The sequence below is a fragment of the Poecilia mexicana genome, unplaced genomic scaffold (genome assembly GCF_051168715.1).
Source record: "Poecilia mexicana isolate PSO_F unplaced genomic scaffold, ASM5116871v1 scaffold_8, whole genome shotgun sequence".
Lineage (NCBI taxonomy): Eukaryota > Metazoa > Chordata > Actinopteri > Cyprinodontiformes > Poeciliidae > Poecilia > Poecilia mexicana.
Genome location: NW_028263377.1, coordinates 1,909,748 through 1,932,948, shown reverse-complemented (window position 1 = coordinate 1,932,948; position 23,201 = coordinate 1,909,748). Strand labels below are relative to the sequence as shown.

At 37.3% G+C, this 23,201-nt stretch overlaps 2 protein-coding genes across 2 annotated transcripts in view; both read right to left on the bottom strand.

The window, feature by feature from the left end:
- The window catches only part of myo1f (myosin IF), a 30,772-nt gene extending 24,687 nt beyond the window's left edge, over nucleotides 1–6,085 (bottom strand). The window contains exon 1 of the mRNA XM_014971918.2: nucleotides 5,532–6,085. Coding sequence (XP_014827404.2) covers nucleotides 5,532–5,534 — 3 coding nt within the window. The 5' untranslated portion in view covers nucleotides 5,535–6,085. The remainder of the gene's footprint in view (nucleotides 1–5,531) is intronic.
- A 1,212-nt stretch (nucleotides 6,086–7,297) lies between these two features.
- Nucleotides 7,298–23,201, bottom strand: part of adamts10 (ADAM metallopeptidase with thrombospondin type 1 motif, 10) — a 59,891-nt gene continuing 43,987 nt past the window's right edge. Inside the window, exons 18-26 of the mRNA XM_088008011.1 lie at nucleotides 21,664–21,787; nucleotides 16,810–16,890; nucleotides 16,474–16,637; nucleotides 16,244–16,370; nucleotides 15,298–15,427; nucleotides 14,968–15,172; nucleotides 14,442–14,618; nucleotides 13,015–13,180; nucleotides 7,298–11,974 (exon numbers count right to left, since the gene is read on the bottom strand). Of these exons, the coding sequence (XP_087864137.1) occupies nucleotides 11,865–11,974; nucleotides 13,015–13,180; nucleotides 14,442–14,618; nucleotides 14,968–15,172; nucleotides 15,298–15,427; nucleotides 16,244–16,370; nucleotides 16,474–16,637; nucleotides 16,810–16,890; nucleotides 21,664–21,787 (1,284 nt within the window). The 3' untranslated portion in view covers nucleotides 7,298–11,864. The remainder of the gene's footprint in view (nucleotides 11,975–13,014; nucleotides 13,181–14,441; nucleotides 14,619–14,967; nucleotides 15,173–15,297; nucleotides 15,428–16,243; nucleotides 16,371–16,473; nucleotides 16,638–16,809; nucleotides 16,891–21,663; nucleotides 21,788–23,201) is intronic.

The window sequence follows — 23,201 nt, the reverse complement described above, 5'->3', positions numbered from 1 at the left end:
TACTGTCGTTTCTAAATGAATATAAATGTGTTTTCTTTGCATTATTTGAGGTCTGAAAGCACTGCATCCTTTTTATTATTTTGGTCATTTCTCATTTTCTGCAAATAAATTTGTTTTTGCTTCTATTATCAGACATGTCAGTAGTTCATAGAATAAAAGAACAATGTTTATTTTCTCAAACATACCTACAAAGAGTAAAATCGGAGAAACTGATTCTATCAAGTGGTTTCTTAATTTTTTCCAGAGCTGTAGGTAACATGGTTCTCTGCTCAGGGCAGCATGACTGAGGGCTTAAACAAACAACAAATCATAGGTTTGGTTTATATCAAACCAAACCAAAACTAGTGCCAAACTACTTTTCTGCATCATGTAAGCACTAAATATGTGACTGCGCACCGAACACGTTTAAGATGGCGTCTGATTCAACAAGTCAGTGCGAAAATAAAAAGATATTTCACTGCATTTTGTAGGTTCTTTGTTCATCTGCTTGCTTGTTTGTTTGTTTTAAAGACTTAAAGTGTCGTTTGATCAACCTTAAAAAACTACAATACTTCAAATTCAAAAGTACTTTCTTGATTCCAAATGAAAACTAAATGTTGCTGTAACTCAAAAGACTTTACTGGTTATCTGTGTCATTCTGTTGTGGTTTGAATTAGCTTTATCTCTTTATTTTTTTGTTTTATATATATTATTACTGAAACTTGATAATTCTTCAGAGTTATTGTAATCTGCGATGGCTGTCAGCAAGAAAGATCTCCTGTAGCTGTCTGTATTCCAGTGAATTTGAAGAAGCCTCTGACTGAAGACACTGTTTTTCTTACGTTGGATTATATCCAAAGTTACTTTTGCAAAGCAGAATACCAATATTTAACAGATCAATATGCTTCTGTTGATGTCATGACGTAAAGTTTGTTTTCTAGATTGTTTTCATCAGAAAAGTCGAGGTGATGTTAAAAAAAGGGCCGGTCCAGTCATACCAGAACTGCCTAATAAGTTCCTATAAATAACAAAACTGAAAGTGTTTAGATTATTTGGAAGGCCGCAGTTTTGGCCTTTTAAAGTAACAAGATTTTGAATCTGCTCCGTTTTTTTTCCTGAAGTCTGTGATGATCAGCTGATCTCAAAATACAGCAGAAAAAACCCCACAATCCATTTTTGAACATTGCAGTGAAGAACTTTAACAGATCTGACCACAAACAGAACAGCTGACCTTAAAGTGTTGAACTGTGTTTTAATTGGGGATTCATTTCACCCTTCATCTGAACTCTTCGTTTGGATTTTTGTATTTACATGTAATAGTCTGGCTTTCAAAACTTTATGGTGCCAAAAAAACATCTGCAAAGATATTTATATTTTAACTTTGAAATTTATGTCTGATTAAAAACTGCACCATTTTCATAACATTCTCACAAAGTTGGAGCAAAGAGAGAAGCAGATCTTTAACTATTTTTCTTCACTGCAAAAAACACAAAACATTTTTTTATCTAGTTTCTAGTGCAAATATCTGAGTACACTTCAAATAAGTAAAAAATAACTTTTCAACAAGATACAAGAGCTTATTTTACAAAAATAATTCCTTAAAAATGTACAGCTCTCCTATCAAGTCATTTCACTTATAACAAAACATTTTTACATGTTATGAGTTAAATAATCTGCCAGTGGGATTAGTACATTTTTCTCAATATTCAGGAATTGTTTACATAAAACAACCTTCTATCTTGCTGAAAAGTTACACGTAAGTTAATGTCTTATTTCAAGTGTGTTAAGATGTTTGCACTAGAAACAAGATGAAAAATGCTTTGTTTTGCAGAATCGCTCTAGATAATCCTTAATTCTTCTCTTTTGGTCTCTTCAGCTCAACAGATTTAAATCTGGAGACTGGAATTCATTTTGTGTCTGGTGAACCATTTCATGTTGATTTGGCTGCATGTTTTGGATCCAGTTACAACCCATTTTTGTCATCTCGCTACCAGATATTTATTTACAATCCAATCCTCGATGCAGCTTTCCTGCGTTCAGTTTGCATCTCTTCCTCTTCTCTTTTTTCTCTACTTTTCTCCAGCTGCTAACGAAGGCTCCGGTGTCAAAATAAAACCTATAAAAAAATAATAATTGGTTGTTATTAAGAGAATTGATGATTCCACGCGCTCTATGAGGAACGGGCCCACAGTATCACTGATAACCTGCTATACTAAACAGTGGGATGAAGATATTCATGCTTTGTTTCATACCAGAAACACATGGAGTGTGAGGAATAATCCACTCGGTGCTCACTTAAAGTGTAGAGTTGCATCAGATGGTTGTTTGATTTGACTTCATGATCCCAAGACATTGCCCAGTTAGCCATGTAACCATTTTCTTGCAACCATTCCTTGAACAAAGACGATTCAATTCAATACAAAAATACTTTATTAATCCAAAAGTAAAATTAAATAAATTAATTTCCTCCTCTCTCTCGTCGCCTCATTTTCAGCTTCTCCAATGTTTATCAGGCTGTTGTAAACCAGCCTGTTGCTATGGTTACGCATCCTGACAAAATAGCAAAAACATGAATAATATTGCAAAAATAATCAGTCCAACTACACAATATCCAAAAAAAGAAGGAACAGTTGTCCAAAAAAGTTATTTTCCTCCAAGAAAGCAGGAATGAAAAGAGAAAAAAATATAAATGAAAGCACAGAGCTACTCTGTGTTACTTTCTCTTTTAAAGAGTGCCTTGATATATCAAATCATATTATTCACAAAAAAGAAATTAATGGTTTACTAAAGTTAGTAAACTCTCAACATAAACATTAAAAATGCTTCAGTTGCATTTATTTCACAGAAATGTCCCAACTCCTGTTTTTGAGAGCTGCTATTCTGCAACATTTAGATGCATCCCTTCTTCAATGCACCTGAATCTAATGACTAAATCTCCTCATCATCATGTCTATCCAACTCTATAGAAGCAACCAGCCATTTACAGGATTCAGGTGTTTGGGAGAAGCAGCCTTCAAGAACTGGAGTTGAATATCGGTTGTATAAAAGTTTCTGGATTAAAGAACTCATTTGGCACATCTGTAGAGAAATTCTCAGTTCTTGCAAACATTTTCAAAATCTGTTGTTTGCTATATGAATTATCTTGGCATCATTTGATTCTTTTTAGCTTAGATATTTCTCTCTATAACCTAAACCTTTTCTTCTTAAGTGCTTTAAGATAATTTTTGCTGTAATTTTGCTCTATAGCTTCTATCCAGGTGCAAAACTAAACAGTGAGACAATATTTTGTTTCCACGCTCCTCAACTCTGGAAAAATAAAATCCTGAAACTATTAAGTCCAGACTGAAAACAATATTGCAACTTCTGATCAGTCTCACCAATTACATTATTATCCCAATCTCAGATAAGTGATATCTATGACTATATTAAATTTTAACACGTTTCCTTTCATGCTACCTTTTAAGGTTTATTCTTTAATAACCCCGAATGTGAATGTAAAAAAAATCTTGTTTTTCCTTTTGTAAATAAACTAAATTAGATGTTTTAATTAGGTGTTTAATTATTGCCGTTTTTTCAGTTCATGCCACGGTTTTAGCCAAGTATGGAATTGGCATGATCTCCCTGGTTTATGCATGTTAGCTTAGCGTGTACAGGCACAGAAATCTTCTCTCTCCCCTTTGGCTTAGTTCGTGCTTGCTTCCATTTATACTCAGAACTGGGAAATTCTTTCCCAGTTGGAAAAATCAACTGGAACGCCTTCAGAAGTCGGAATGTCACTGAGAGCAATTCCGCCTACCCCGAGTAAGATGGACTTTAAATATGACCGCTCCTCGCATCAAGTGTACGAAGCTGTGGCGGAAACATGTTTTATTTTACAAGACACTCGTGTAAAATCGAGTCTAAAATCAATATTACATGTAGCGCTTGTATCTCTAAACTAAACAAATGAAAAGTGGAGCTAGCTTATCAGAAAGTAAAGCTTTAAATGATGTTTGTTAACGGTTCTGCGAACAATAATGTTACCATTCCGACTTCTCCAGCCTACGTTGTTACGTCGGGTCTGACGTACAATCCATCTCCCAGGTAACTGGAACGCAGCGTTACTTCCGCTCTACGTTGTTAATGTCGCTTCCTGTTTTGCGTCATCTTCTGCCACAGTTAATCTCGTGTTGTGGAGGTAAAGCACCAATTTAGTTGTTTGCTAACCGCTAAAAATACTTAAGAATAATTGTTGCATGATTGACGCATAATTCATTCAGTCTTGACTGAAACATTTTACTTTTTCTCGGTGACTTTGTCTTTAGATATCTTAGCAAATCTAAGTCTTGCCGTTTGTTTTCTCATGAAAATCTGGTCTTTGTTGATCAGATTGTGTTTACTGGATCTGAATCTACCTCCTTTTGCGTGATATTAAAGTTTTCTTTGAATTATTTCAGTCATCAAAGAAATCAGACATACAGTAAGTTCAAACTTTGTAATGATAGCATCAACCTTCATTTTATTTTGCTTTGAAACATTTATTCACTTTGATCTTATAAACTGATCATTGAACTTAAAAAGAGAACCAGAGACTGGAACTTAACACACAGTTGCTCAAATAAAGACCTTTTAACTTCCTGAGAGTAGATGTCATTTCTGTCATTTTTTTTAACCCAACAAATTGTGACACAGATTATCAATGGCAATCAGGTCAGCTGTGACTCTTATTTTGAAAGGCTCAAAGGCTTCATTGGAGGCGGCAGAAACGGTGAATTTGCTCTCATGGATGATCTTTAAGAGATTGTGTGTGTGTGTGTGTGTGTGTCACAGGCAGCATTTTCAGGAAGTGTTGTGACAGAAACTACCGGCCTCTCCTCTGAGTCCACTTCCTCCTCTCACCTCAGCCCTACCTCTTGTGAAACCTGCAACCTTTGTACATGCTCTGGGGTCTTTTCCTGTTACAGCCCCCTGGTGCATTTTTGCCCCAAAGAGTGCAATGAATCCCTCAAGGTAACACAATAGATCGATATGTGTATACTTATTGAACCATGATGGATTTTGGTGCTTATTTTTGAATGAATGCAACACTTAAACCCTAAATCTTCTCTTTAGGTTTGTTCTTTGTGTACAAACTGATGTGTTAATATAAAATTCAACCTTAAATACACGAATTAAAGCAAATAATTTCTTTATTTTACAGCTTTGAGCTTGAGTCTCAAAAAGGCTTGTCATGAAAAAGGGGAAACTCATTCCGCTGCTGTGAAGAGCTGAATCTCAACAGAGTTTTTAAGTTTAAACGCATCACTGGTCATGTAAAGATGAAAATTTGACTCGTCTGACACCCTCATCTGTCAAACAAAAGCTGTTTTACTTCAAATACAGTTAGTTTAATTGTTTTATCAGTTTTATAGCCATCAAACAGCACAGGAGCACTTTTCTTACTAAAAGAGTTGCAAAAATCCAACTTTTTGTTTGCACTTTGTAGATAAAATCTGAATGCGGATGTCAAAGTTACACACCTGAGTTCACACAAGTCAAAGCAGCACAGAGGATATGAAAGTGGGGTGCTTTACCATTGTTCCTGTGGGCCTCTCCTCCTCAGGCGTCCACCGTCCAGAGAGTGTGTCAGCTGTGTGTGTGCACCGCTAAAATCCACGGTTCGACCTCGTCAGACTGCAGCCATCACCCAGGAGAGGCACAGCCGAAACCAGCAGCAGGCGCTCGCACTGCAAGACCTCCAGCAGAGCTGCCACAGCTACTTCCTCATACTCCCACCGGCAGTGTGTGAAACAAGAACTGAACACACACAGAGATACACGCGCTCACCGCACACTGCAGAGAAACTACTTCTGTATTTCTGTCATGCTCCCTGCAGCCAGGGAGGATTAAGTAATGACCGGTGTGTTGGTTGCAGCTATCAAAGCTGCAAACCAAAATTAGTCCGTCAGATTCTTCTGGGATGAGCGGAGGAACGGTGCTGGCGCTGAGGGATAATTTTCTCTAGTGTGCTGCCAAATGATGATGGGCGTTTTGTTTGAGAGGTGCTGACTCCACCCAGTCTGTGGTTGCTTCACGCAGCCTCCAACGCCCTTGATAACTGATGAGTTCAGGAACAGAGTACAGGAGAGCGTGTGGGTGTGCAGGTGCCGAACAGGCAGTTTTTGGTTTGTTTTAGAGCTTCTTGAGATGCATCCTCCTGCATGGCCGCCTGAGGTTGGAGTCACTTTCTCATGGCACTTTATCATTTAAATACGAGTCATTTTTTAAGGTTGTAAGTTAAAGTTTCTGAATGTTTTCAGTTTCTTTGGAAAGCCTGTTTTGTTTTTCTCCTCTGCTGGAACAACACTAAAAAAACACACAAAATTTTAAGTATTTTTGTCTATTTCTAGTGCAAATATCGTATTGCAAACTTACACATAACTTTGCACTATAATACAGGGGTTTGTTTTAAGTTAATTCCTTAATATTGATCAAAAGTACTGGTTCCATTGGCAGATTATTTCACTTATGACATGTTTTTCCCATGTTTTAAGTGAGATAATCTGAGTGGATTCTCAGCAATACCAAGAAATTATTCGCGTATAAAAAGCTCTTCTTGCTGAAAAGTGACTTGCAAGTTAGTTTTGTCTTATTTCAAATGGACCTCTTGGTGCACTGGGAACCAGACATAAAAACGTGGTCATATTTAGTGTTTCTGCAGTAAACAGTTTGTTTCTGCTTTGTGTCTGTTCTCCCCGTTTCTCGTGTTGCCGCCTCCCTTCCTGTGCTGCTAATCTCTCTCTGGGTGGAGCTGCTGCGCCTGCTGCACTGATTCATGCACAGACTGCCATCTTCTCACAGACCCAAAAGCTTTTAAAACATTTTAAAAGCCAGAAAACCTGCTAATAAAAGCAATTATGCTTTTACTAGCAGATGTAGCTCTTGAAAGTCATCCTTCCAATGTGTCACAGTTAAAACGTCAATTAAGGCTTTTTTAAATTCAAAAATAGCACATTACATAGTAATGATGACATGCAGCACGATGAGAAGTGAATATTCAGCAATGCAGCTTCTTCTTACAGTCTTACTCCATTGACGGGTCGGTTCAGCCTGAATACGAGGGGAAAAAGCAGAAGTTATTGCTTCATTTTGGTTTTTCCGTGAAAACAGGCCGATTCTGAAATAGATGAGCAATGATGTAAACTGTCAGAGCAAAAATCCGTCCCAGACCGAGAGCAGATCAGCGCTCACTTCCTTAAATCAACAAAAAGTTTAATCAATCTAGTGCTTCCTTTAAAGGAAAAAAGTGGATGTAGCGCTGAACAAAACAGAAAAATAACAACAGGTGAAGATCGAAGTGTTTTGTTTTTTTTTTTTTACATTTGCTAAAACGTATAGCGAGACATTATGTGCGAAAAAGATTGATCTCCCCGAGTTACTGCAGTGATCTGCTACTGGTCAAAAACAACCAATCAGAAGAAGGAGGAGGGTCTTAGCATGTCAATCAACCCATGTATGTGCTGCTAAATGACCTAATGGTGCAGAAATGACTTACTGTTACAGGAAAACCATTTATCTGCAGTTAAAATGGGCTGGAAAAAGCATTATTAGCAGGGATGCTATTAAAGTGTCATTTTCTTTTCCTTTTTTGCATTAACAGCATTTTTATAAAAAAAAAAAAACATGCAAAGAAGTTTTAAAATAAAACTAATTTGATTAAATTAAATTTGATCATTGCTTGTGTTGTATACATATTTACCAGAGGACATGTCTGCCATTAAATCACATTTAAAGACATTATTGAGACATTTTAAAATGTGGTGTTATTTTCTTTAAAGTCATTCCAGAACAAGTAAATTAAGTACTTAAGTATTTTACTGTTGATTGTTTCCTTAAGCAACAATCTGAGCCCTAGGCTACAGAAACTGGTGAGTTTCAGCTGGAAAGGAAATTTTACATACGATACAAAAGCATGCCACACTTTTCAGATGTTTTTGGTTGTAAAAATGTAAAATCCAAAATTTCAGGAGATAAAAATACTTTTGTAAGACTCCTTGTAAGCATGAAAAGTGTGCATCATGCTGGATCACGTCACTGCATTCAGGAAACAGGGCCTCTGATTAATTAATGTTTTGATTTTAAACATGAATTATCACTAAATCTGAGCGATCACACAAATAAATGAAGACATGAATCAAAGAGGACCTCTAGTGGATGAACCTTTATAAACAGCTGCACTTATACACTTCATCACTATACGTTCTACTTTGCAGATCTGTAATATTAAAAAAAAGGCTCAAGTTGATTTTTAAATAAAAGATTTTAACAACTGCTTACATGATACATGAGGAATAAACAACAAATAGCACCATTCAAAACCGAAGCACCACCAGAAGTAACGGGAACAAGAGTGCAGCCAATCCCCACAAAGACAGACAGTCACTTCCTTTCTTCACAGAGAAACGTTTGAGTGTTGCAACGAGAAGCTGCTCTAAGTGTTGACTAAGCCCCAGCAGGTCGGAGCGCACAGTGAGCGTCACAGCGAGGCCACGAAGTGCCAGGACTGAGCTCCGAAAACACTCTGAGGCGGCATTTCTGCCATTTCGAGTCGGAGAAACGCGGTTTATGCGTCACTGAATCTGCTCTGCATCAGATGAGGTCGTACCAAAAGTGGGACACTTTGAGGTCACGATAAAAATAAACTCAGAGTCAATTTCCCCAGAAGGAAAAAAAAAACGGTGTCAGCGTTTCTGACAAAATGCTGTGATTTCTTAATCTCGGAAAAGATTTTGTGAAGGGACTCTGTAGGCCCATTACTTTACTTCATCACTGTGTATCAGATTTTTTTTTATTTACACAGAAGAGGATTATAACCATCAAAATTCTTTTATATAAAATTCAGAGTTTATTCTCTAATTCTGTGTCAATCTGTCAAAATCTAAATAAATAACCAAACTTTCTTAGGTTTATGTCAACAATTACGTTGTTAGTATGTGAAAATAATCACATAACTACAACAGAGTATTAGGGCAGATAAAAAAATCAGTAAGTGTAAGTTTTCACCCAAAAAATCTGAAAATTTCTAGAAAAAAAGAGAGAACATTCCTGGGTTTAAAAAGTAAAACATTTGCTGGAAAAAAAACTCAAGATATTTTGAGATTAATCTCAGAAATAAAACAAATATATATCTGGAAAGTTGCAAATTATCAAGAAAAAAATTGGAAATATCAAGTTTTTTTCTCAAATATTTCTGAGATTAATCTTAAATATTCTGGCAAATTTTGGACTTTTCAAGCTCAGCAATATTTTTTTTCTTAGAAAATTTCTGATCTCAATCCAAAAATGTCTGACTTTTTTGGCAGAAATGTACTTTTATTTTATTTTTTTAATCTGCAGTGGCCCTAATCTGCTGCCGTATTGAACCGTTATAGATTTGTCTCAAGGTGCATAAACTATCAAACTATTTTGATTCTAGAAGTCAGGATGTTTTTTCAGTTATCTTCTTCCATACATTTGATTTATGGATTTATGATATAAAAAAATCTGTTTTAGATGTAATTTTGTTATACATTATCCTCATTTTCCAACTAAATATAGTTTTTATTCCAGTTCAAACCAACCACATCATCATGTTTCATTATTAGATTATTGAAATATTACAGAAACTGATGTGAGATATGTTTCTTTACTTCATGTAATTATGTTGTCTGTATTTCTTTTTTTTTTTTAACAGTTTCCTGAAGATATGACCATCTATCTGCAGCTGATCGTTCATTTTAGTTCAATTATCCTGGCTCCGTAAAATGCATAAAAAATAAAGGATGGTTTAATATTTGCAGCTTAGATCCTGTAACTTCAGTCTGAAAGCAGGGATTTGATCTCTGGTGTGAACATTTGATGACGCGTTGAAATGGCTCCAAAATTACACAAGCACTAAAGTTAAAATGATTATGCTCCCCTTTTGACATACCAAATAAAAAACTGGCTGCGATATGACAAAGCTGCATTCATACCAGAAAAAAATAATTATTTTTTCTCTTACAAAATTGATTGTGATCTCTTTAAATTGTATTGATGGTTTTTTGTTTTTCACTGAAGGAATTTTAAACTTTTCTGATCTGTAAACAAAGTGAGCATAAAATGTCTCACACGTTAAATCACCTGAAATTTTATTTCTGGACACTTTTTAAATGTAAGGCTACAAAAATATAACTTATTCTCCTTTGTTTCACTGAATTTATAGAAAAAAAAAACAAGTTTCAAAGGTAGAAAATAATATTCAGAATCACAAAAGATGAAATGTGCTCTTGGGTTTGGATATTTCTATTTTTTTTTGTCTTTCACAGGAAAGAAAAATGTGTTTTAAGACAAGATAATCGTCTAAAATAAGAAATAAGAGCTCCAGAAGCAAGTTATGATGAAATCAGGGCTGGCTTAAAGTTTTAGAGTAACTGCAGTTTTGTGAAGGAAACTGAAAGTCGGGGTTCATGCCTAAAAAAAGGCTGATAAATGATGCATTTAATTGCTCAGATTAGCTTTCCTGATGCAAAGAACGTGACAGAAATGTGAGGCTGCCTCTCTCCTCTGTTGGCCTCTTCCTGTTGGCAGAGCTGTGGCTCACTGTGCTCTGTGTTTCCACTCAGTATTTGCACCTTTACACATGTGGGAAAAATAAAACAAAACAAAAACTTTACAACCAGGCTGCGCGGAGTGAAATCTGATAATGTCAGACTTCGTGCCGAAGTCTGACAATCCGAGAGCCTGTTGTATGAAAACAATTTTCAGTGAAGCTCTGCTGCCTGTTGTGATTTAACGGTGCAGAGGTGATAAACTGTCGGAGAAACTACCCAAATGGCAAGACCGCGGCATTTTCCACAACTTCCATAAAGACATCAAGTCAAATGATGGGACAAGAAACTCAAAACACACAAGTCCTCCGACTGCAGACGCTTTGTGCAAATCCAAATCTGCTCTTACAACCGAATATCTGCGAGGACTCGATGGTTATACTGATATGCAACAAAACAAGGACATAAAAACAGTAAGTCAAGTAAAAGCTAACATTAAAATATGATTTAAAATTAAAGGAGCTAATCTTTTTCACTGCAAAAATACAAAATCCAAGTACTTTGGTCTAGTTTCTAGTGCAAATATCTTAGTGCACCTAAAATAAGAAAATTAACTTAGAAGTATAGAAGCTTTAAGTCAATAATTCCTAAATATTTATGAAATTGTACTTACTCCATAGACAGATCATTTCACTTATACATGGAAAAATATCTTGCCATCAGTGGCAATGGAACAAGTACTTTTTTCCATCAATATTAATAAATTATTGACTTGAAATAAGCTTGTATCTAAGTTACTTGTAGGTCAGTTTTGTCTTCTTTCAAGTGAACTAACATATTTGCATCAGAAACTAGACCAAAATGAATTGGTAAGATTTTGTGTTGTTGCAGTGCTGTGGGCACAGATACCGTGAAAATCATTTCCTTTCAAGGTGGATGTTTTAAAAACGTATAACAGGCTAAACATTTAGGCCACTCAAGTAATAAGAAGTGGAGTTTAAGATTACTGAAACCAGTCCCGTAGCCAAAATAAAACGTATAGCACCAAAATATTAAGACAAAGTCAAAGTTTAGAGAGGCAAAGAGAGGGTCAGCTGCTGCCTCCCTCCCTCCTTCCTCTCAGGTTTCAGCGCTGGACCCTCTCCTCCAGTGGAATGATGTTTGGTCCAGAGATTTCAAATCTGGATTATCAGTGAGGAGAGGAAAACAAAGCACCCCTCTGACTAACTTCAGGATCTGTTTGTCAGCATCGACAGTGGACCCCAAGCTTGAACCGAGGGAGAAACGGTGAAGGCTGCTGCAGCGAGGCTCAGTGGAAAAGGTTCAGTCTTACTGTTTGACCCCGCAACCGCAGCAGCGTCAGTGTCCCTGGCAGGTCTTACAGCACATCTGTCTGAAATATGGCCGGTTGCAGAACTTGAACCTGAGCACCAGGGGGCAGTACGCCACAGTGCTCACATCTTTACACTCTGCAGAGACAAAGAAGAACCACAGCTTCACTAATGTGTTGGACAATCTGATATTAGCAATTTATCTACTCACCTCGGCATATATAATCTTTTTCAAACTACTAAAAGTCACACAGCAAAAACATTTGTTGTATGCTAATCCTTTTAAAATCTTAATGACAAACTGTTTTTGATAGATTGAGATTTGTAATATAATTTAAGATAAGATTATTTCCTCCTGTAGAAAATGGTTGTTGAAAAATAACAGCCTGTGGATTTTGAGGATGTAGCATTTAAATCTTTGATAAAACCAAAAGCTTCAAAGGGTTCACAAAAGTATCAATCTGTTAAAGGACTTAACATAATCAAAATTAAATCCGGAAGGAGGAAAAACAGAATAAATGCTGCATTTATCTTATCTAGTGTTCACTAGGTCAGGATTTATGGTAGTTCAATTACTGTGGTGGGCACCGCGAAGTAAAAAGAACCAAAAACAATTGTAGCTAACGTGCTTCACCAACCGGAAATTTAGCAGAAGCTAATGCTAAAGTGCTAACTTCAATTTAAATTGCACCTGCCCTTGAAAAACTGCAACCCTCGAGCACAAATATATTTTACGTCTTCTACAACGCTCTTACATACTGTATCTATTATTATATCTTTCTCTCTACCAACAGTTTTCAATTTTGTACCCTTACGTTTCTTGTTTAAAATAAAAAAAAAAAGAGAACGCGAGGAAACTGATCTACTCGGTATTCGCCCCTTTCAAAATAAGAGCATGGATATAAAAGTCTACCTACTTGAAAAACTCAACTGCTGATAACCAAAACTTCACCATGGATGTTTAATTTTAATCAACTGATAATCAACTGACACTCATAGCTTTCCCTAAATTTATCGAGAGAAAGCTAAAAATGCTGAGCGAAAAATCAGCTTTGCTATTAGCACATTAGCGGAAGTGTGCCCACCACTGTTCCCTGAACGTAATCTGAATAAATAAAAACTCCTCTCGGTTCGACAGAAAGACAGAATATTACCAGCACTGAAATTTGGCCTCTGACCTTCTGGGTTCTCTGAGTTGACGGGCAGACTGGCGTCACATTTGCTCTTGCACTGCTGCATGGCGGCGGGCCGCTGATGCTCCAGACACTCGTTGGATGGCTGGCCAGTGTGGGCCAGGCACTGAACCGAGCGCATCTCCTGACCCAAACCACATCTGGCAGAGCACTGAACCACAAAAACACGTTTCACAGAAAGATAATCCCACCACATCTCAACTTAGTTTCCCAGAAGTTTAATTTAAAATATAAAACTAACAGTGCTAACAGTTAGGCTTAATCCAACAGGTAACAAAGACTTAGGAAGCTTACATATAAACACTTCCTATTTTTTAATTATGCTCTTTAAAAGCTGCAAGCAACTTCCGGCTATTTCTGATAGCTCCTAGAAAGTTAATTTTCTTTTTTCAATGCCCCACAATGATTTACTAAAATGTCAATAATGAAGCATTAAACATGGCTATTTAAGCTACGTAGATTAAATTACTCCATGAGATAAAACAGAGATTCAGTTTATTTAGTAGTTGTGAGAATTTCATAATTCATGAAGTAAAAAAATGCAGTAAAAAGAAAGTACACCCTCTTTAAGTTCAAGGGTTTTATTTATCAGGAATGGAGACCAAACAAGAAACTGACAGAAGTGACAAAATTTTATTCAATTTCAGTTTAAGCAGCCCTGATCCAGTGACTGCCTGGTTTGAAACTCAAAAATGAATTTTGTTTTCCAAACACTGCACACACCACAATAAAGCTTTGATATATCACTGTAACCACTCTTCAGTTTGGAAGTTGTTACTGAACAAAAAGAGACTCAAAAAGTTAATTCTCAGACAATGAACTATTTTATATGGATAGGTATTTCAAAGTCAAATGTGGGATAATTTGTCAATAAAACAATCCTGATATATTACAACATTTTGGCTGAAAAACAAAAGAATTTAGATGTTGCTATCCTCATGTTTGTAACAGTTTTTAAGTTTATTATATCATTTTCTGTCCCACAGAAAAAAGGACCCATCCTCTTTTTGCTCAATTTTATGTTTAAAATCCTAAAAATACTTAAAAAAAAAAAAGGCAAATGGGACATTTGTGTCTGTAAATGAGTTTTATTTGGCTGGCCTGAGAGTAAAAGTGGCTCTTCAGTTTGTACAAGTTGCAGACCGCTGGCCTAGTCCAAGTTCAGACCTTAAAATGATCAAAATGTTGCAGTGGAACCTTAAGACACCAGCTTCAGCTTGCCATCCTCAGTCAGCGAAAGCAATTTAAACTTAATTTTCTACACACTTACCGGCTTACCCAGGAATCTGTTTGTTTTTGTAAACTCCAGGTTGAATTTACATAAATTTAGAACATGGTAAAAGAGGGTGTACTTTCTTTAACAATGAACTGAACATTTTGATCAGGTAAAAATGGTGAAGGACGCGTCTCACCTCGCCCCACGGGCCTGTCACCCAGACAGGAGGAGGGCAGCGCTGCAGGTTACAGCGCACCCTGGAGGTCGGGCGGCCATTTTTGGGACACTTTGAGTCTGGCAATGTGTCGCCGCTCTCCCCGCTCTTACACAACACCACTCGGTGTCGGTAGCCGGGACCACAACTGGGTGTGCACTGCAGACAGGAGGAGGGAAAACTATGTTTAAACCGACAGGCACAGCGGCGGAGAGATGGAGGAGCAGGGAGGTCACTGCGTTCATAAGCATGCAAAAAAATATGAAACTTCATCAGTCCAGCAGGGGGCAGCAGCTGCAACGAAACAATGCAACAGAGTTTTTGTAAAACCTGACATATTAATGTGCAAGTGTAAATTTTGAGGTTATTGTCCTGGCCAATAATGAACTCTTGTTTCATTATTGCAGACAACTGTGTGTTTTTGGGATGGTTCAAAACGGCAACTGGTTGTCTAAAACAACTGCAAAAGTCAAAGTAAACATGCAAGACTGCAAAAACGTGTTTGTACCTCGGACCAGTCCAAGGCCAGCCACTCTGGAGGGCAGCTGTGGTTGCTGCAGGGCTCTGTGAACGAGGGGCGGGCGGAGCTACAGGCCGAGTCGTCCAGGACCTTCTCCTCCACCGCAGAGATTCTCCTTTTACATAACACCTCCCGAGTGCGCAGGCCGCCGTTACAGCTGCGGCTGCACTCCGACCACTCTCCTGTCCACCAGCTGGAAGCGGAAAGAAACCTGCTGTTTGTTTTTAATATCCTCACACGCTGCTGTCGCATTAAGAGGGAAATGCAAGACAAGTTTTTAACTCCCTCTCATGCAAAGACAAAGTGATCAGGACTCACTTTGGGGAGCACGGCTCAGTGTTGCAGGATCTTCTCTTCTCTTTGGGTTTGCTCTTCTTGTCACAGAAGTGATTGTAGACGACAGAAATATCCGACTGCCTCTTACACACAACCTGCTGGATCTGTACACCTGACCACAGGTGAGACAGAAAAAATACAACACAATGCCAAAAGAAACACATTTTATCACCCAAATTTCATTGCACTGGAAAAACACAAACTCTTAGCAAGTATCTGTCTAGTTTCTAGTGCAAATATCTTAGTACACTGGAAATAAGACAAATCTAACTTCCAAGTAACTTTTCAGCAAGATGTAAATGTTTGTTTATAGTTAATAACTCTATAGTATCAATAAAAGTACTGGTTCCACTTGCAGATTAATTCACTAACAAGACATTTCTGCCAGTAAGACTGGCATCAATATTCAAGAAGTATTGACTTAAAACAAGCTCCTCTATCTTGCTGAAGAGTTACTTGAAAGTTAATTTTATTTCAAGCATATTAAGATATTTACACTAGAAACTAGCCCAAAATAAATGGTAAGAGTTTGTGTTTTTCCAGTGTACTTGAATTTTCTGTGATAATTGCTCCCCATTTACTCCTATAGCAAAATCAAATCTATTGCTAATTTGTCCAGTGAAGGCAACTAGGAGTTCATTGAAAAGCCTGACCTGCTGATTCTGATTCTGTCCAATCCAATTGCTAAAATCAGATTATTTTCCTATTAATCAAATGCAACCACAATGTCACGTCTGTGTGAACAGTTCATGACCTCAAAGCAACCCACATGTGTATAAACGTCAATAAAAAAGTAAAAAGTTGATGTTTTCACTGTTAAATTTCATTTCTTTATTTACATTCAGGTTACGAGTTGATCAGCCAGTGACTGTGTGTAGCCGATAAAACAAATTTAAACATGTATTTGTGTTTTTTCTTGCTCTCCTACCTCCAGCACACAAAGCCGAACAGCGGGACCAGGACGTGTACTGCCAGGCGAAGCCGCTCATGGGATCCCTGCTGACAGGCGGATTGAAGCGATAGTGGATCCCCTGGTTGTCCTCCCTCACCAGCACCTAAACGCACAAATGCAAAACAGGATTAGATTCACTAATTTCACTTTATCAAATTCTAACTGTGCATCTTTTGAACACTATATTTCTTCTGTCCCAGTCCTACCATGACAATGAGGGTCATGTTTGTTGGGCCCAGAGCTTCTAGCGTTTCTGGACCGTCGGTGGGCCGCCGGTAGTGGAAAATCGTCCCGGCAACGCTGAACCTTCGAGGCGTGTCAATGTTAAGCTTCCCATTGATAAAATACTGGTCGTTTTTGCTCTTCAGGACTGGAACACAGAGAAGAGATCAAAAATACATGCTACAATTTGAAGCAAACTGTAAATGTATGAGCAGCGACTTTAAAACCAGTATATGTACCTCTCCAGTTAGAACTAGCATTAGTTTTTAATCTGAATGAGACTTTTTGACAAGTGTTTGTATAAACCATCTTCGACTTACCAAGGTAGTTGAGGGAAATGTTGAGCTCTTGAATGTGGATGAACACTGATCCTTTAGGAATTCTCACCACTTCTTCATAATCTGGGAGCAGAAAACGCCAAAAAAACAGAAAAAAAAGAGAAAGTGAAATGAAGGAGTTTTATTCACTGTGGACCAGTGTGGTGTTTAACTCTGTGGGACATCAACGTGCTAAGCAGGGGCTTCAGTTTCCAGCTGCATTCCTGGGCAGACATCCTCCAGTCTCTGCTCAGAAACAACGTCTGCCAGGACCTGGCTTCTCCCATTTTCCCTCCATTCACTCCATCTGTCTGTCTTTCGTCCATGTTTCTTTTTTTTGCTCATCTCACCTCCATCTCGCCTCACTCTGAGTTTCTGAGCTTCGCTCTGCCGTCCAGCCAGAAGACCAGGTGCTGAAGCACCATAAATAACTCCAACTCACTGGAGGATGACAGAATGAAAAAGCTCGACTGGAATCTAATTCCTTCCAGCGATTCTTTTTTTGGTTGTGAAGCTTTGAGAGGCAAAAGATTTTGGTTTCAGAAAATTTAGCAACACCTCACCACCTATGTGACAGATATGGACAAATTGGGAATTGACGTACACTGCAAAAACATCAAGCCTTACCAAATATTTTGTCTAGTTTCTAATGCAAACATCTCAAAACATCTGAAGTAAAACAAAACTAACTTACAAGTAACTTTCAGAAAGATAAAATAACTTATTTTAAGTCAAAAATTGAAAAAGTATTAGTTCCACTGGCAGATTATTTCATCTATAACATGGAGAAAAATCATCGCTATAATTTAAATAATCTGCAAGTGGAAGTTGTACCTTTTAAAATCAATGTTAAGGACAAAGAACAGGGGGAAAAAGGAATGCTAAAAGAATCAAAACAGATTGAACTTTTTAATGTTTTCTCAAACTAAAAACACAAACTTCACTGCATCACCATGCAGAAATGCAAAATTTTACCAAGTATTTATGTCTAGTTTTAATGTAAATATCTCAGTACAATTGAAATAAGATAAAAAATAACTTACAAGTGACTTTTCAGCAAAATATAAGAACTTAATATAAGTGAATAATTCCTTAATATTGATGAAAAAGTGCTAATCGCACAGGCAGATTTGTCTTTGTTACAATTTAAATAATCTGTCAATGGAACTGGTACTAATCAATAGTAAGAAATTATTTACCTAAAACAAGCAACCAAATCGCTCTAAAAGTTTCTTATTAGTTAGTTTTGTCTTATTTCAAGTGTACCAAGATATTTGCACTACAAATCAGACCAAAAATATTTGGTAAAATTTAGTGTTTTTGCAGTGTAAGTGCATCTATGCTGAGATTGGAGCACAAATAAAATTAAAATAAAAAAAACACAGGAGCATTGGGAAATCTGATCTTTCACTTTTTTCGAACAGGCTGAACTCCAGTACACATTCATGTCATTTTTCTTAGCTTTACAGTGCAGACGCAGTGGTTTGGCTTCATTCTGTGGTCATAAAACTCTCCCTATAGGGATAATGTTATCACTTGGTATGTTAATAATAGAGTAAAGAGGTTTCTGGGATATTCTTGCAATGTAATGCATAGTTTTATACTAAGTTTTGCCTATATGCCTCGCATACTTTTGTTTTTTTGTGCTTACACTTATATTTACTGCCTTACAGCTTTATAATCTGCACATTGCAGAGTCTATTGGCAAACAACAAAACCAACAAAATAGAAGTGGTTTACTGTAATGCATGTGAACTGTGTGCTTGCATGTCATAATGCAGATGTGTGAGACAAACAAAACGGGAAGCCACACATATAAAAGTTGCCCCAAAACTCTGCTGCAGGTCAAAAACTCCAGAGGGAGACTTTAAATCACTGAAGCAGACAGCAGAGGAGAAGTGTTGGCTGGAGGCTTTTTTGGAGTTGGGAGAAATCAAAAGCTTGCTGTAGACATGACTGAGTGATTCTCCCAGTCATAAATCCTGACCGGTACCAGAATAAGCCTCCAGTCCTGCGCCTGGAGTTTGAGTTTGAGATGAAAAAGCCCTGTGCTGTCATTGTGACCAAGTCTACTTCATTTTGAAAAGTAAAGCTTCATTTAATTTAAACTCACTTTACTGTGCCGCATCTGAAAGATACAGCATTATAAATCGATTTTATTAAAAAGCATAGCTGGATGTTGCAGGATTTTGTAGTTTTTTATTTTTTTTAGTTGTGGAGGAATTTCATCCGCTCTTCTTTCCATCCTTGCTTCAGTTTCTGGAGGCTTTCAGACATGGATAGACAATAAATCAATAACAATGTATATCGCCATAGACACCTGATCAATATCAATAGAAAACATGTGACAGAACTCACTAAACTCAAATCCAGAACCACAAGGCATTCTGGGAGATATAGGCAGCCTGGAGAGGCTTAGGTAACCTCTCATGGCTAGTTAAGCAAGGTTAGTGACATTAACTAACTCACCCACTCTTTGGTTACCTAGCAACAACATGTTGAGCAACTTGTGGTTACCTAGCAACAACATGTTCAGTAACTTGTGCAGCAGAAGCTTAAGGTTTCGCCACTCATAGGAGCTTAAAAATAAAAAAACAACGGTGTGGATTGAAAACTTGATAAAACAGGAAAGGTCATGCCATCAGTTTGGTAGTATTTCAAATATTTAAAACAAAACTAATCAATAATTATTGATATTAATATGAAAGGGTTATACTGTGATACGTTTTGTCAGCCCTACTTCTAATAGAAAGTGACTTTCTTTAAACACCAGCTCTGGCTGCAGATGTTCTGAAAGCTGCAGGGACGTCAGACGGAGGCTGACAGGTTGACCCGGTTCTTGTGGCTTTTACAGCAGGAGTGCATGTTCAGGGTGTGGCCCGCCCCAGAGAATCATGGGAGGGGGCGGTGGGTGTCAACACAAACATGAGCGACTCTGGAGTTGGTGTTGTGGGCAGACTGTCACCTAAAATACATTTGATAGCAGCCGAACCTCAAGCCGCAGAGGTCGGATTTACATGCCGCGTGTTTTTGAAAGTAGCATCTGTGTGTGACCCTTCTGAGTTCGACTCAGGTCCAGTAGGTCGACGTCCTGACAGACACATTCAGGTTCACTGTATTTATTCTAACAAAACAAAACAAAAAAAACAAAAACAAATCAGGTTGCTGGTTAACATCAGTCTGGCAGCTTCTGCCCCACAGTTACCGACGGCAACAGAAAAAGGGGGAGGAGCTGTCAGTTACTGGTTACTATGGTAACCACCAACTGCCAAGAGCGGCGTAACAAAACTTAAAACACCAACAAAAGTCTGGAGAAACAACTTATTGACTAAACAAATTAAAATTCAAAGAATATATAAACAAATTTTGACAAACTTCAGATCTATAATATTGTTGAAATAAAACAATATTACGTGTGTGTGATGGTGACGTTGATTCCAGTTTTTAATTACATAATGACCCTTTATAAACTCGGGAAGTTGTTTGGACAAACAGTTGCTTTTGGTGAAAATCTGTTTTGAGTTTATGCAGGCATAACCACTTCTGAAACACTTTTTAATCGGATTAAAACGCGTTTCAGTGTTGTTTGCATGGGTTAGTGTTAACAATCCACTTTGAATATTCTGATTCATGGCTCGCATTTATGGGATGCCAAACTTTGGACTCTTTTCACTGAAATGTTACAGGACTGTACAGACATTTCTGATGATAAACAGTTGAAATAAATGATAAAGATGATGGCAATAAAGTCATTTGGTATTTCTTGAAGTGCATTCTTCAGAAAACAATTCAAATAAGTCAGATAATTCTTTTTTCAAGATATGTGCAATTAAAATAAAGAAAAATGCAGGTTTCAGAAAAAAACAAGTCCTAAAAAGTGTACAAAAACAATAACAAATGTGAACAGATCAAATCTGAGTTGCAGGACTGAGATTTGTAAAAATAAACAATGAACATATAAACACAAAGAGGTGAGTTGATGGTTTTAGTAAACAAATGTCGCCAAACAGGATCCAGCTTGTTTTGTAAAGCAGTTTCACTAAACATGATAAAGGCGATCAAAGAAATGTTTCAACATAAAGAAGTTCAAACTCATGTTCGACTGTGAATAGGACTTTGAATTTCAATGTGCAAATATGGATGTTATGTCTGCATCACTGACATGATAATCTTCCTCAGAACTTTTGAAAATATAAACTGTAAGAAGGAATTACAGATACTTTTCATTTTTGTTTTAAAAATGTTTTTCTATTGATTTAATGTACCATTCTAATCATAAATGTCGTGTTTTTATTAGATGTAAGCAGAAAATCATCATAATTAACAGAAATAAAGGCTTGAAAACATCAGCTTGTGTGTAATCAGTAAGTTATTTCGCTTAGTGGATTGAATTACTGAAATTTACTAACTTTTAAATGTATCTGACTTGCACATACCTGATTTTAAAGCAAAGTCTGGCCAGTCGAGGTAAAATAATTGCAGAAATTATGATTATTTTGAAATCCTTGCAGTGTTCATTGGCTTCATTTGAAACTTCAGCAAAGTTAAGCCAGTGCTTGTGTAAATACATGATTATGAAAGTATGTTTTCATCCTCTGATTTGCCCAGAATCCATCTCTCCAAGATGCTCTCTCGATCCAAGATAGCAAAAGCCAGATATGCATATTTCCTCGACTACAGACTGTGTTGCACACCTTCAAATGGTGAAAGCTTCCCGTCTAACCTCTGGGAAGATGAACACTTGCTCCAAAGTTGAAATTAAACTGAAATACTTTCTTTTATTTGATTCTAGCCTGGATTGACTACACTTGGATGATGAAAGCAGAAGGATAACAGGTGAAGCGTTTTGATTTCTACCTCCTTCAGGCAGCGAGTCGTTGAAGACTCCCTCCACCGAGGTGCAGCTGCTCCCATCGCCGCCGCAGATCCGACAGCGATCTTCACGCACGTCCGACCCGAGCACACGATCGCAGCCCACGTGCTGCGACAAAAAGACAGGAACGAGTGAGCTGCAGAGGTCAACCGGGGTCATGGGCGGAAGAGGGCACAGTCGGTGAGCTGAGAGGTGTCAGAGGCCGAGCTGACGAATTACCTCCTAATGTCTTCCAGACCGCTTTTTCAAAACACAGAAATATCAGATAGAAAACCCAGATGTGTGCTGCGTGTTTTTTTTTTTGTCTGATCCTGAGCAGACACAACGCTCTTTGGTCGCTGAACTCAAGGCTGTCGACATAAATAAATTCCATGATGAGCGAAGCAGGTGGTTTCACTCAAACTCTTAAACAGGGAACAAAACTGAAACTAAACTGTAGAAAATGAACGACGACTGCTCCGATTTCTGTTCCTGCACGCGGCGGCTGGTTGATGCCAGGCAGCGTTAATTTTGACAGCAAATTTAGTTTTAGTCTAAAATGTTATTTAGTTTTAGGGGACAATTTATAATGGCATTTAAGCGAACAAAATTATATATAAAATGTAAATACTTTTTGATCAATTCACTTGAATTAACAAAATTAATCATGTTATAGCATAATGTTATTGTATGACTAGAAAAACAGATTTAACTTTTTTCCCCAAACATCTATTTTTCTGATCTTGCTTTCAACAGTAACATATTTCAACCAGTTGGCCTGCTCTGCCTGAAAATTTAAAATATAACCAATGATAGAAGTTGTATGAGTGTATTTCACTCTTTCACAATTAATTCTAATTAACTGTGATTACTCACAATTAATGAAAAAGTGTAAAAAAAAAAAAAAAAGCACCTTTTTCATTAAATGTTTAAGAAAATGTTTTGTCATCTTAAACCAAGCTGTTTCAGATTTTCCAGGCTTTTATATTTAGGATGGCTTAAAATAAGTGATTTTGTTTTAAATGCAAGTTAGAAACGTTAACTATAAACTGGTTGTGCTTCGGTGGAAAGATAATTCGCTACTGCAATATGTGCATACCGCCTTGGTTTTATCTAAATGTTCATTGTATTGATTTTTTAAAGTGAATTTTCCGCTGAGCACTCCATAAAGGAGTGCTCAGCCTTTATACTTCATAAAGGATTGTTTCTCACACCTTGTTGGAGAAACAATCCACACAGAAGAAACTCGCAATAAGCAATAAATCAGTTAACTGCATGATAAACTAAAATATCATGCATTTGCATGATAGTTTTTCTCGTGTCTCTCATTTCTACCAAAGACTGGATGACAAAAGGCGACTTCAGTATCCGTTTTATTTGTTGTTTTGGTTCTTTTGTTTACATATTCTAGATCAGGGGCCACCAACGCGGTCCCCGCGGGTGGCCCCTTAGAGTGGGAGCAACTCAAAGGTCTTTTTTTTACTTGTAGTAAAAAAAAAAAAAAAAAAACATCTTGTACATAGCGCACATCTGAGTCTGTGAG